Source organism: Dromiciops gliroides, chromosome 1, assembly GCF_019393635.1.
Source record: "Dromiciops gliroides isolate mDroGli1 chromosome 1, mDroGli1.pri, whole genome shotgun sequence".
NCBI classification, from domain to species: domain Eukaryota; kingdom Metazoa; phylum Chordata; class Mammalia; order Microbiotheria; family Microbiotheriidae; genus Dromiciops; species Dromiciops gliroides.
In genome coordinates this window covers 418,948,868-418,963,089 of record NC_057861.1, presented here as the reverse complement: position 1 = coordinate 418,963,089, position 14,222 = coordinate 418,948,868, and the positions used below count along the sequence as shown (strand labels likewise).

The window sequence follows — 14,222 nt, the reverse complement described above, 5'->3', positions numbered from 1 at the left end:
TATTAAATTGACTTTGATGTTATGATATAAAGAAACTCAAGGGGCAGAATAAAAGGAGAATAGGGAGAGGAGAGGGAAGGGGAGGTGGAATGGGTTAATTACATCATGTGAAGCGGCACAAAAAACCTATTACATTAGAGAGAAAGAAGGGAGGGGTGAGCACTGTTTCACCTTACTTTCATCAGATTTGTTGCAAAGAGAGAATAACATATACACCCATTTGGATAAAGAAATGTAGCTTACTCTTTAAGGAAGTAAAAGGATAAGGGGAAAAGTGTGGTACTGATAAAAGGGAGGGCAGATTGAGGGAGGCAGTGGTCAGAAGCAAAACACTGGTGAGGAGGAATAGAGGTAAAGAAGGAAAAAAGAATACAAACAAAGGGGAAAAGAAGACGGAGAAAAATGCACAGTTAGTAATCATGACTGTGAACATGAATGGTATGAACTCTCCCATAAAACTGAAGTAGCAGAATAGATTAAAAATGAGAATCCTACAAAATATGTTGTTTACAAGAAACACATTTGAAGCAGAGAGATACACACAGAGTAAAGGGGAAAAGTTGGAGCAGAATATATTATGCTTCAGCTAAAGTAAAAAAAAAAAAAAGCAGGGGTAGCAATCCTTATCTCAGACAAAGCAAAAATAAATCTAATTAAAAGAAAAACACATCTTACTAAAAGGAACCACAGATAATGAAGTAATATCAATACTAAACATATATACTCCAAATGGTATAGTATCCAAATTCTTAGAGAAAAAGTTAAATGAGTTACAAGAGGAAATAGACAGCAGAACTCTACTAGTGGGGGATCTGAACCTTCTCCCAGAACTAGATAAATCTAACCACAAAATAAATAAGAAAGAAGTTAAAGAGGTGAATAGAATTTTAGAAAGTTACATATGATAGATGTCTGGAGAAAATTGAATGGGAATAGAAAGGAATATGCCTTTTTCTCAGTGGTACTTGACCGTGTATTAGGGCACAAAAAAATCACAGTCAAATGTAGAAAGGCAGAAATAGTAAATGCATCTTTCTCAGATCATAATTGAATAAAAATTACATGTAACAAAGAGCCATGGAAAATTAATTGGAAATTAAATAATCTCATCCTAAAGAATGAGTGGTTCAAACAACAAATCATAGAAATAATAACTTCATCCAAGAGAATGACAATAATGAGCCAACATACCAAAACTTAAGGGATGCAGTCAAAGCAGTTCTTAGGGGAAATTTTATATCTCTAAATGCTTATAAGAATAGAGAAAGAGGAGATCAATGAATTGGACATGAAACTAAAAAAGCTAGAAAAAGAGCATATTAAAAATCCCCAACTAAATACTAAATTAGAAATTCTAAAAATCAAAGGAGAGATTAATAAAATTGAAAGTAATAAAACTATAGAATCAATAAAACTAAGCTTGTTTTATGAGAAAAAAATCAATAAATTAGATAAACCTTTGGTTAATTTGATTTAAAAAAAAAGAAAGAAAACCAAATTACCAGTATCAGAAATGAAAGGGATGAATTCACCACCAATGAAGTAGAAATTAAAGCAATAATTCAGAGCTATTTTACTCAGTTGTATGCCAATAAATTTGACAATCTAAATGAAATAGATGAATATTTATAAAAATATAAACTGCCCAGATTAACAGAAGAGGAAATAAAATCCTTAAATAAGCCCATCTTAGAAAAAGAAATTGAACAAGCCATCAACAAACTCCCTAAGAAAAAAATCTCCAGGATCAGATGGGTTTACAAGTGAATTCTACCAAACATAAGAACAATTAATTCCAATACCATAAAAATTATTTGGAAAAATAGGTGAAGAAGTAGTTCTACCAAATTCCTTGTATGACACAAATATGGTGTTGATACCTAAACCAGGCAGAGCCAAAACAGAGTAAAATAATTATAGACCCATTTCCCTAATGAATATCATTGCGAAATTCTTAAATAAAGTATTAGCTAGAAGAATACAGCAATTCATCAACAGGATAATACACTATGACCAAGTGGGATTTATACCAGGAATGCTATCAACATAATCAACAACATCAATAACAAAACTAACCAAAATCATATGATTATCTCAATAGATGCAAAGAAAGATTTTGAAAAAAGCTCAGGGGTGAAACAGGGATGTCCATTATCACCTCTATTATTTAATATTGTACTAGATATGTTAGCTTTAGCAATAAAAGAAGAAAAAAGAATTAGAATAGGCAAGGAAGAAACAAAACTATCACTCTTTGCAGATGATATGATGGTATACTTAGAGAATCAACTAAAAAACTTCTTGAAACAATGAACAACTTTATCAAAGTTGCAGGATATAAAGTAAATCCACATACATCATCAGCATTTCTATACATGACCAATAAAGTTCAACAGCAAGAGATAGAAAAAGAAATTCCACTTAAAGTAACTGTAGATGGGGCAGCTAGGTCGCACAGTGGGTAGAGCACTGGCCCTGGAGTCAGGAGGACCTGAGTTCAAATCCAGCATCAGACACAACACTTACTACCCTGGGCAAATCATTTAACCCCAATTGCCTCACCAAAAAATATATATAAATAAATAAATAGTTAGATAGATAGATAAAGTAAATAAGTAAAGTAACTCTATGAACACAATTACAAAACACTTTTCATACAAATAAAATAAAATCTAAATAATTGGAAAAATATCAATTGCTCATGGATACACTGAGATAATATAATAAAAATGACAATTCTATCTAAATTAATTTACTTATCCAGTGCCATACCAACAAGACTACCTAATAATTATTTTATACAACTAGAAAAAATAATAACAAAATTCATCTGGAAGAACAAAAGGTCAAAAATATCAAGAGAACTAATGAAAAAAATACACAGGAAGGTGGGCTAGCCATATCAAATCAGTAGCTATACTATAAAGCAGCAGTTATCAACACTATTTGGTACTGACTAAGAAATAGAATGGTGGATCAATGGAATAGGTTAGGCACAGGAGACACAGTAGTAAATGACTATAGTAATATACTGTTTGATAAACCCAAAGACTCCAACTTCTGGAATAAGAACTCAGTATTTGACAAAAACTGCTGGGAAAACTGGAAGATAGTATGACAGAAATTAGACATAAACCAACATCTTATAACATATACCAAAATAAGATCAAAATGGGTACATGATTTAAACATAAAGGGTGATACCATAGGTAAATTAGGAGATGAAGGAATAATTTACCTCTTAGATCTATGGAGAGGAGAACAGTTTATGTACAAACAAGAGACAGAGAATATTATGAAATGCAAAATGGATGATTTTATTACATTAAATATAAAAGGTTTTGTACAAACAGAAGCAATGCAGCTAAAATTAGGAGGGAAGCAGAAAGCTGGGAAACAATTTTTATAGCCAGTGTTTCTTGTAAAGGCCTCATTTCTAAAATATATAGGGAACTAAATCAAATTTATAAGAATACAAGTCATTCCCTAATGGTCAAAGGATATGAACAGGCAGTTTTCAGATGAAGAAATCAAAGCTATTTATTGCCATATGAAAAAATGCTCTAAACCACTTTTGATTAGAGAAATGCAAATTAAAATAACTCTGAGGTACCACCTCACACCTATCATATTGACTAATATGACAAAAAAGAAAAATAATAAATGTTGGAAAAGCTGTGGGGGAAAATGAAACTCTAATGCATTGTTGGTGGAGTTGTGAACTTATCCAATCATCCTGAAGAGCAATTTGGAACTATGCCCAAAGCACTATGGGACTGTGCATACCATTTGACCCAGTAATCCCACTACTATGTCTGTATCCCAAAGAGATCACAGAAAAGGGAAAAGGACCACATGTACAAAAATATTTATAGCAGCTCTCTTTGTGATGGCAAAGAATTGGAAATTGAAGGAATGCCCATAAATTGGGGAATGGCTGAACAAATTGTGGTATATGAATGTCATGGAATACTATTGTACTGCAAGAAATGATGAGCAGGCAGATTTTAGAAAAACCTGGAAAGACTTAAGTGGACTGAAGCTGAGTGAAGTGAGCAGAACCAGGAGAACATTGTACACAGTAACAGCAACAGCAACATTGTTTGATGATCAACTATGATAGACTTGGCTCTTCTCAGCAGTGCAATGATCCAAGACATTCCAAAGAAATCATGATAGAAAATGTTCTCCACATCCAGAAAAGGGAACTGTGGATTCTGAATGCAGATTGAACCATACTGTTTCTACTTTTAGGTTTTTTTTTTCTTTTTTGAGGTTTTTCCCTTGTGTTCTGATTTTTCTTTCACAACGTGACTAATGCAGAAATATGTTTAATGTGATTGCACATATATAACTTATATCAGATTGCGTTCTGTCTTGGGGATGGGGGAGGGAAGGAAGGAAGGAGAAAAATATGGAACTAAAAATCTTATGAAAACAACTATTGAAAACTATCTTTACATGTAACTGGAAAATAATAAAATATTTTTGATTAAAAAAACCACATCATCGTGAATAACAGAATCACTCCGAATTACACTTCCTTTATGACACCTGATAATGTTAGAGTTCTAAGGGACTACATGTTTCATCTCTCCATATAAGAATATAAACAGTTTAACATTGTTTAATCCCTTATGATTACATGCTCATGTTTACTTTTTATACATCTTTTGACTCATCTGTTTGTATATCAAGTTTTCTATTCAGCTCTGGTCTTTTCATAAGGAATGATCAGAAGTCTTCTGTTGCATTACAGATCAATTTAATTAAAGATCAGTTTTTCTAAGGGAAGTTACACAAAGTGATGTAACCCTGAGTCAACTCTGCACACTTCTCTGTTGGTCTGAATTCTGCAAGTTCCTGGCCTAGATTTGTCCCTGCTTTGGGGTTTTCATAGACTGCTACTGAACTCAGATGCTATTAGGTCACAGGGAGACTGTGCAAATTCAGTAACTGAATTGCATTCTCCCTTTTGGTCTGGGATTTCTTCCCTATAGGCAGGAGGTCCTTGCAACTACAGGTTTCCACTCTGAGCTATAGGCTAAAAATGAGTTTCTTCCCTGCTCCTGAAATCAGAGCCACATTGCTACTGTTTGCTCCCAGAACTTGTTTCTTGTTTACCATGCAGCTAGGCACCCCTAACTACTGTTCCTCAGGGGTTGCTCCTCTCCACCCTGGATCCATGAACTGGGAGTGGGGAATGAGTAACAAAGCCCCCAGATTGCACCTATTCCTGTACCCTTAGCTAGTTTAGTGATTCCTTGGGATCTCCTCCTGCCCCTGTGCTTCCTTCCTGCCTTTGTGCTTTGTCTCAGCTCTTTTTTCAGTTCTTATGTGCACAGACCCTGTCTCAATATTTGAAGACCTCTCTGTCTCCTTAAGCCTCCTTGGGCTGGAAAAATGACTTTTCATAACTTTTCCTTGGATTTCCCAAAAAGAATTCAATCTGGTGCATTTTCCAGATCTTTGTGGAGAAAGTTGGGTAAGTGACCTAGGCAGTGCTTTTTCCTCTTACTCTTCCCATTAATTATTTCTTTTTTTTTCTTTTTTTTTTTACGGGGCAATGGGGATTAAGTGACTTGCCCAGGGTCACACAGCTAGCAAGTGTCAAGTGTCTGAAGCCGTATTTGAACTCAAGTACTCTTGAATCCAGGGCCGGTGCTTTATCCACTGCGCCACCTAGATGCCCCCCCCCCATTAATTATTTCTTATGGCATAGTAATAGCATTAAACATATACACCATAATTTGTCCACCCATTCCTTCATTTCCAGTTACTTTGCTACATCAAAAAATATTTCTATGAATATCTTGCTATATAGAGAGAAGTGTTTTTTTCTTTTGTCTTTAATCTCCTCAGAACATATGTTTAGTAATATGATCACTGGGACAAAAAGCATAAATCTTTATTTATTGAATAACTCCAAATAGTTTTCCAGAGTAGTTGGACCAATACAAAACTCCCCATTAGTGTATTAGTTGTCTTCCTATAACCACTACAATGAGAACAAAGACATCAAGTAGGCAAATTGTTTCCTTTGTAATACTTTGTATTTCATTACATGCATTTAAAAACATCATTCTGAGAAGAGGTCCAGAATGCCAATAGGATAGGCTGCTTCCTCAAAAGTAAGCTCCTTTTTTGTTTGTTTGTTTGCTTGCTTGTTGGTTTTTTTTTTTTGGTGGGGCAGTGAGGGTTAAGTGACTTGCTCAGGGTCACACAACTAGTAAGTGTCAAGTGTCTGAGGTCATATTTGAACTCAGGTCCTCCTGAATCCCGGGCAGGTGCTTTATTCACTGTACCACCTACCTGCCCAGTAAGCTCCTTTTCTCTGGCAGTTTCCGTCAATGATGTTTTTTAAAAGGATTCCAATAATGGGTATGAAACCAGTCTAGATGGCTTTGAAGCTGCCTTCTAACTTCTATGATGTTATGAAGGAACCTATAGTTCAAGAAATTGAGAAATGATTGCCTTCTGCACTATTAGAGCAATTAGAATCAGCAAGAACAGTCCCTCCATGCTTGACCATCTTTAAGCTAACTCTCTTCAGAGATTCTTAAATGTTTGCATCATGGACCCTTTTTGTGTCTACCTTTCCAACTTATTTTTTTGTGGGGCAATGTGGGTTAAGTGACTTGCCCAGGGTCACACATCTAGTAAGTATCAAGTGTCTGAGGCTGGATTTGAACTCAGGTTCTCCTGAATTTAAGGCCAGTGCTTTATCCACTGTGCCACCTAGCTGTCCTCCATCTTATTCTTAAGTATAGCAAATATATGAGAGACAGTGGCAAATACCTTGCCAAAAATCTAGGCAAACTAAAAAGTTTCAAACCCTGTCAAAAAAATGGAAATGATTAGAATCTGACATCATGTTGGTTTGTTTTTTACAAAGTCACGCTATCTCTTTGTGATCACCTCACCCTTGTCTAGATTTTCACTAACTTTTCTCCTTTCGCAATGAATTAAAGTTAACGTTCTCTGACTTATACTTTACTTTGCTCATGGTAAGCTCTTCACAAATGCTTCATTCATTTATTCATAAATCCATAATCAGAACCACAGATCTCAAAGATTGGAAAGGCTCTCAGTGGCCAACCAGACAAACTCAAACATAGTTCTCCAGAAGAAATCCAGTGTGGGCAGACTATAGTATGACTATGTCAACTTCCTTTTCCTAGAAACTATGGTCCTTTTAATGCAACCTAAGATCACAGCAGCTTTTTTGCGTGCCCCATCTCAGTACTGACTTATATTGAGCTTATAGCTCACTTAATCTCCCAGATCAGAGCAACTTCTGTCTACACATGCCTCCCACAGCCTCAGTCATATACTTACAAAGTTGATTTTGTGATAACCAAGTGCAAGACCTTATATTTATCCCCAATGAATTTACTCTTATTAGATTCAGCAATTCTGTAGCCTATCTAGATGCTATTGGATCCTGACCCTGTTATCCACTGTTAGCTAGCTGTTCTTCCTAGCTTTGTGCCATCTGCAAATTACAAGAGCATGCCATCAATATGTTTATCCAAGTTATTGATAAAATTGGTAAGAAAACAGAACCAAGCATAAATCCCTGGATTACTCCTTGAAGATCTATCTCCTACCATGCTAGCTTTGAATCATCAAAATAACTCTTGGAGTTTAGACAGTCAATTGGTTCTGAAGCCATCTGTTATGTTATTATTTAAGCTATGTCTCTCCTATCTTCTCCAGAATAATCTAGGCAAACTATATCCACAGAATCCTACTCATCTGCTAGTTTAGTAATCCTGTAAAAAAAAAAAAAGGAAGTGGCCTGACCTAGTCCTGATGAAGCCTTTGGCAATCACCATTTCTTTTTCTAGATGTTTGTCAACCATCTCTTTAATGATCCATCCAGGAATTTTCTGAGGAATCAAAGTCAAGATCACTGGTTCATGGACTCTGTTCTCTTATTCATTCATTCATTCATTCATTTTTATTTATTTGTTTGCTTGTTTGTTTGTTCATTCATTTATTCATTTATTTATTTATTCATTTACCTATCTACCCATTTATTTTTTGCATAAGGACATATGTACTTCTCTATTCTTTAGGCACATCTCCTTTTTCCATATCACTAACAGTAGCTCACCAGTCATATCTGCCCATTCTTTCAGAATGCAAGAATGTAGTTCATCTGGGTCAGGTGACCTAAATTCACTACCTCCTTACTTCTTTTTGAGTGTTAATTTTCCATTAGTTTTGTTGTCACTTCATATGTGAAGATCATTCTCCTTTGCAGAGAAAACAAAACAAAAATATGTATGTATGTGTGTATGTATGTATATGTATGTATATTAGAATTAAACAGAAAATGTCCTATGCCTTCTTTCATTTCCCTTTTTTTCACAGCTACTTTTTTAAAAAAATCTTTTGTGTTGTCCTTAGCTTCTCTTGACAGCCTCAGCCCATTCTGAGCTTTAACATTATATACAAAATTTATATAGAAATTTTCTATATTCCTATATTCAGTTCTCTATTCCCCAGCCTTACATCTTTTGTACATTTCTTTTAAAAAATCTAAGTTGGTTGATGCAGTCCTTGAGCATCCACATTGGGCTCTTCAGACACACCTCACTTTTCCTTCTAATTGGAATTCTTTCCTTCTCTGTCTTCAGAATTTCATTCTTGAACTTCTCCTATCCTCATTGTGCTGACTTCTACCAAGGAATATTACCCCCATGGAATTCTCCCTGTCTTTCCTTTAACTTCTTTGAAATCTGTTTTCTCAAAATGTACAAATGCATGTCAAAACTGTCATGATTTCCTCTTCTTCCCTATCACAAACTGTAGGATATAGTAGTCACTTACTCCCAAGATCCCCATAATGTACACCCCAACAATCAATTCCTCCCTCTCAATGTGAATCAGATTCATAATATAACTTTTGCTTGTAGATTTCTCCTCTTTTGAAGGATGGAATTTTCACTAATGTATGTTAATTAGCTGATTTACTTTTGACAGAAAGCTCCAATAGATGTCAGGATAACTGAAGTTCCCCATCATTCCTATATCATTCCTCCACAAATGCTAAGTTTGTTATCTGTTTTTCCAAATCATCTATTCCTCTTTCTGTCCAAGTGGTTTGTAGTATACTCAAATAACAAAATCACTTCTGTTACCCCTCCTTTGATCTTTTTGTGTGTGGGAGGGGACAATGAGGGTTAAGTGACTTGCCCAGGGTCACACAGCTAGTGTCAAGTGTCTGAGGCCAGATTTGAACTCAGGTCCTCCTTAATCCAGGGCCAGTGCTTTATACACTGTGCCACCTAGCTGCCCCCTTAACACTTCTCATTTGGATTATAGTGAAAGCCTCCTAATTTGTTTCTTCAGTTCTAATTCATCCTCTGGAAGTACAATTGACTAAATAATCTTCACCATGTCACTCCTGTACTCAATCTCAGACTAACAGACCACTTAGGTTTGATTTTTAGGTTGCTATCAATAGCTTACATGAGCTATGGTTTGAATGAAGTCAGATTTATTAGAATACTACACAAGAATAAGTCTTATTCGACAGCCTACTTCATAGCAGTAGCGACAAACACAATTTACTGAGAACTGATTGAATTGCTTGGGACTGACTATACTCTTTTTTTTTGTTTTTGTTTTGTTTTTGTTTTTGTTTTTGTTTTTGGCAGGGCAATGGGGGTTAAGTGACTTGCCCAGGGTCACACAGCTAGTAAGTGTCAAGTGTCTGAGGCTGGATTTGAACTCAGGTACTCCTGAATCCAGGGCCAGCACTTTAACCATTGCGCCATCTAGCTGCCCCCATCTGACTATACTCATCAAATTCCAGCTTCTGATTACTTAGTAGATCTCCCAAAGACAATCTCCTTACTCTCAGCTTATTATGTGAAACAAAAAGTATTAAACCCTAAAGGCAGCCTTTTCAGTGTCTGTTTTTGTTGTTGTTGTTTGTACCCTATACAAACTGTTTTCAGCCCATCCTTTGGATACTCCTAGCTTGCTATGGAGCTATCATAAGTATGGCTCCTCTGCCCTCATTAAAGGCCTTAATTATGTTACATTGATTGTTTTTTGGGGGGAGGGGTTGTTTGTTTTTATTTTTGTTTTTTTTTATTGAGGCAATTGGGGTTAAGTGACTTGCCCAGGGTCACACAGCTAGTAAATGTTAAGTGTCTGAGGCCGGATTTGAACTCAGGTACTCCTGACTTCAGGGCCGGTGCTCTATCCACTGTGCCACCTAACTGCCCCGATATTGATTGTTTTAATAATTTTTCAGGTTAACAGTAGTCACAGCAAACTCTGCATCTATAACCTAAACCACTCTACTATGAGTGGAGGAGCCCCATCGATGCACAGTTCTGAATGTGATGTGGCCATTAGTGTCTCTATGCCAAGCCTGGAGTGATCCACATTCCTTTGGGGCAGAAGAACTTTTATACCCTTTAGAGACTAGATAGACAAGTACTGTGCAGCTGGCTTTCTTCCACTGGGATCTTATGACAGGGAAGTTCTCTTGGAATGGAAAAAGAAAGCTCCCTAGCTTATCAGAAAATTAATTGTTAAGGTAGGAGTGAGACTTCCCTCAAGGCAACATTGTTGCACACTGGCCTTGCACAAAGAACAATTAAAGGAAGGTGCCAGGAGCTCTGGGCAAGCAGGATACATGCTCCTTCTCTTGCAGGAGTGGACAGCCAGGTACAGAAAGAAGTTAATTCCTTAAGCAGAAAGTCAAAATTCACTTTGAGCTAATTCAGAAACCAGAAGCACAGAAGCAAAATTCCAGGCCATGAGTGGATGAATATTGCCTGTGGTTAATAGGATCAATAAGATTTATCTAACAATTTAACTTCTTCCCTTCAAATTTTGAATTGAAGGGCCCTTGCATTGCTCCTATCTACCTTTCTTGTCTTATTTCATGTTATTTCTTTCCCTGAACTCCACCATCCAGTCAGACTGGACTAGTAGTTCTTGTATAAACTTAACCTGTCATCTCCTACTTCTATGCATTCACACAGGCTCTTCTCAGCACACTCCATTCTTATTTGTCCCCTTCAAAATCCTTGTATTCCAACAAAGATTCACTCAGGGGCTACATCTTTCATGAAGTCTTTCCTAATTCCTGATTAGAGGTGGCTAAGTTATTCAGTAGGGCAACCAGGTGCGGCCATTGTGCATAGAGTACCAGGCCTGGAATCAGGAAAACTCATCTTCCTGAGTTCAAATCCAGCCTCAAACACTTACCATCTGTGTGACCCTGGGCAAGTCACTTTACCCTGTTTGCTTCAGCTTCCTTATCTGTAAAAGGAGCTGGAGAAGGAATGGCAAACCACTCCAGTATCTACAAAATGGAAGATAATAATAGTTCCCCAGAGCTGTTCTGAGGATACAAAAAAAATTTGCCAAGTAGTTTACAAACCTTGAAAGCACTTTATAAATACTAGCTATTCGTTATCTCACAGGTATTAGTGCTCTCCCTTCCTCAGTATATGTTGTTGATGTGTCCGACTCTTTGTGACCTCATTTGGGGTTTTCTTGGCAAAGATACTGCAGTGGTTTGCCATTTCCTTCTCCAGCTCATTTTACAGATGAGGAAACTGAGGCAAAGAGGGTGAAGTGACTTGCCCAGGGTCACATGGCTAGTAAGTGTCTCAGGCTGGATTTAAACTCAGAAAGATGAGTCTTCCCAGCCCAACACTCTATCCACTGTACCATCTAACTGCCCCTCCTTAGTGTATATTTATGTCCATACTCCAAAACACCACCACCACCATTAGAATGTAAGTTTCTTGGGGCAGCTAGGTGGCGCAGTGGATAGAGCACCGGCCCTGGAGTCAGGAGTACCTGAGTTCAAATCTGGCCTCAGACACTTAACACTTACTAGCTGTGTGACCCTGGGCAAGTCACTTAACCCCAATTGCCTCACTAAAAAAAAAAAAGAATGTAAGTTTCTTCATGTCAAGGACTGAGTTGCTTTTGTCTTGGTGTCCCTAAGTACCTACCACATGTTGCTGTGGTTCATTTGGCTTTGGGGTGTCCGATTCTCTGTGACCACATTTGTGATTTTCTTGTCAAAGATATTGGAGTGGTTTTCCAATTTTTACAGATGAGGAACTGAGGCAAATAGGGTTAAGTGATTTTCCCAGGGTCACACAGCTAGTAAGTTTCTAAGACCAGATTTGAACTCACAAAGATGAATCTTCTTGACTCTAGGCGACTTGGAAGTGCTTAATAAGTATTTGTTGAATTTAATTGTTTAATAACTACATATACATATAACATATGTGGATATATATATAGACATAGATACATTTTTATATATCCATGCATATATTATGGAAGTCTGAAATTTACTCACAACATTTTATTTCTTCTCTGTAGCTGCATCACCAGAAGTCCCTCCTGTGATTCTAACACCAGAGGAACAGGCAGAGCTAGAAAGGAAGTTGGAATTGAAAATGAAAATAAAGGATGAGCATCTTGAAGCCCTTAAATGTGAAGGTATATAAAGACCACCTCATTTTCACAGACAAGCATATCAATATTCACTAAACTGACAAATCATAGAGGAATCCTAAAGAGGGTCAGCACTGTGACAGAACAAATAATATTGCAAAGTGAACAATTCGGTGCCATGCTTGTGTTCTGTCTATGCAGGCCAAGCAACTGACTTGGCTGAGGTTTTCCCTAAATTGAACAAATAGTTGGTCTCACAGTCTTGCTACAACCTCAAAAGAGAATGTAGAAGTATTAGAAATGGAGAGGGGCCAGGGCAGCTAGGTGGTATAGTGAATAAAGCACTGCCTGTGGATTCAGGAGGACCTGAGTTCAAATCCAGCCTCAGACAGTTGACATTTACTAGATGTGTGACCTTGGACAAGTCACTTAATCCTCACTGCTGCCCCCCCCCAAAAAAAAGAACAAAAGAAAAAGAAAGAAATGGGGTAAATTGCAATGGCAATGATTTAGGTCTATACCTAAGAGAGAAAAATTCCTTATGGAGGCTTCTTAGATACTAAAGTTTAGTTTGATTTAGTTTGTTAGGAGTAAAATTTGTAAATTCTCCTCCTTAAAAATCAGTAAGATAGGACAAATGGCCACTGGGGCAGGACTCTGGGGAAGTTGTTAGGTACTTTCCTTCCTATAGCAGGTTAACAGGTCAGCTCTTTCAGTTCTATGATTTTGAAGTTCCGGGAACCAAATAAAAAAGAAATATTTCACAGAGATCAGAAAACAGAACCAAAATGCCATAAGCTTTTATAGATCACTATAACTAGTTGTTTCGAGACTAAAATCATCAAAGTGCAGGATTAAGGGGTAGGGAAGGGGGAACAGTAATCCAACTAGCACTCTTGATGCTTCCTGACTTTTTCCCAATCTACCAATAGAAGATCCAGAGTAATTGGAGTCAGGACTCATGCTTCCATTCTACTGCCTGGTCCTGTCCTATAGGATCGCTATAGTTCTCTACATCCTAGCCCCAGCTCTTCAGTGCATCGTGTGCCCCTTTAAAAGCTATGGGATGTGACCCTGGGAAAGTCACTTAACCCTCATTACCCTGCAAACAAACAAACAAAAACCTATGGGATGGTGTCATGCACAAGGCTGCTAGCATTCCCTTAGTGATCTTTCTGATTCTGGAAAACCTAGCAGGATCATTGTCATAAGAACTCAGCCAGTTGCCTCCCTGTGATTTTAAAACAGTGAAATAAATAATCAGGACATTTCTTATTTCTTAGGTATGATTTGAGAAGATGTCTCCTGCCCACCTTTTGAAATCTACAGTCACCCATATATGGTCTTTCCATCTTTGCCTTCTCATTTCAGAATTGATCAAAAAAGCTGATCATGTCATGTAATCCAGCCCAAAGGAAAAAAAAAAACAATTCTAGTTTTAGTGTAAATATCTAAACCAAAGAGGTTTAGAAGTTGGAAGAGTTGCTTCTTGTTAGTGAGAACAAATGGCTGTACATTCAAATCATCACTTCTTGAGAGGGAGGTCTTTGTTTCAAATAACTGATTAATTCAAAAATGTGTGCACATGATATTCAAGACCATCCCTCCCTGATCTCACTTTTTAAATACAGCACAAGCAACACAATTTCGACTTGAGCTGATCAAGATAAAGGCCTTAGCTCATATGGAAGAACTTCTAGGAAGGGCGATAGATGTGTACAAGCTGATGGACAAGTGGCTTGGAGCCCGGTACTTGGCAGAAATGGCAAGGT

At 37.1% G+C, this 14,222-nt stretch overlaps 1 protein-coding gene across 1 annotated transcript in view; it reads left to right on the top strand.

Annotated features, from left to right (window-relative positions):
- The window catches only part of SPEF2 (sperm flagellar 2), a 232,225-nt gene that overhangs the window by 195,375 nt on the left and 22,628 nt on the right, over window positions 1-14,222 (top strand). Inside the window, exons 29-30 of the mRNA XM_043975070.1 lie at window positions 12,376-12,495; window positions 14,082-14,220. Coding sequence (XP_043831005.1) covers window positions 12,376-12,495; window positions 14,082-14,220 — 259 coding nt within the window. The remainder of the gene's footprint in view (window positions 1-12,375; window positions 12,496-14,081; window positions 14,221-14,222) is intronic.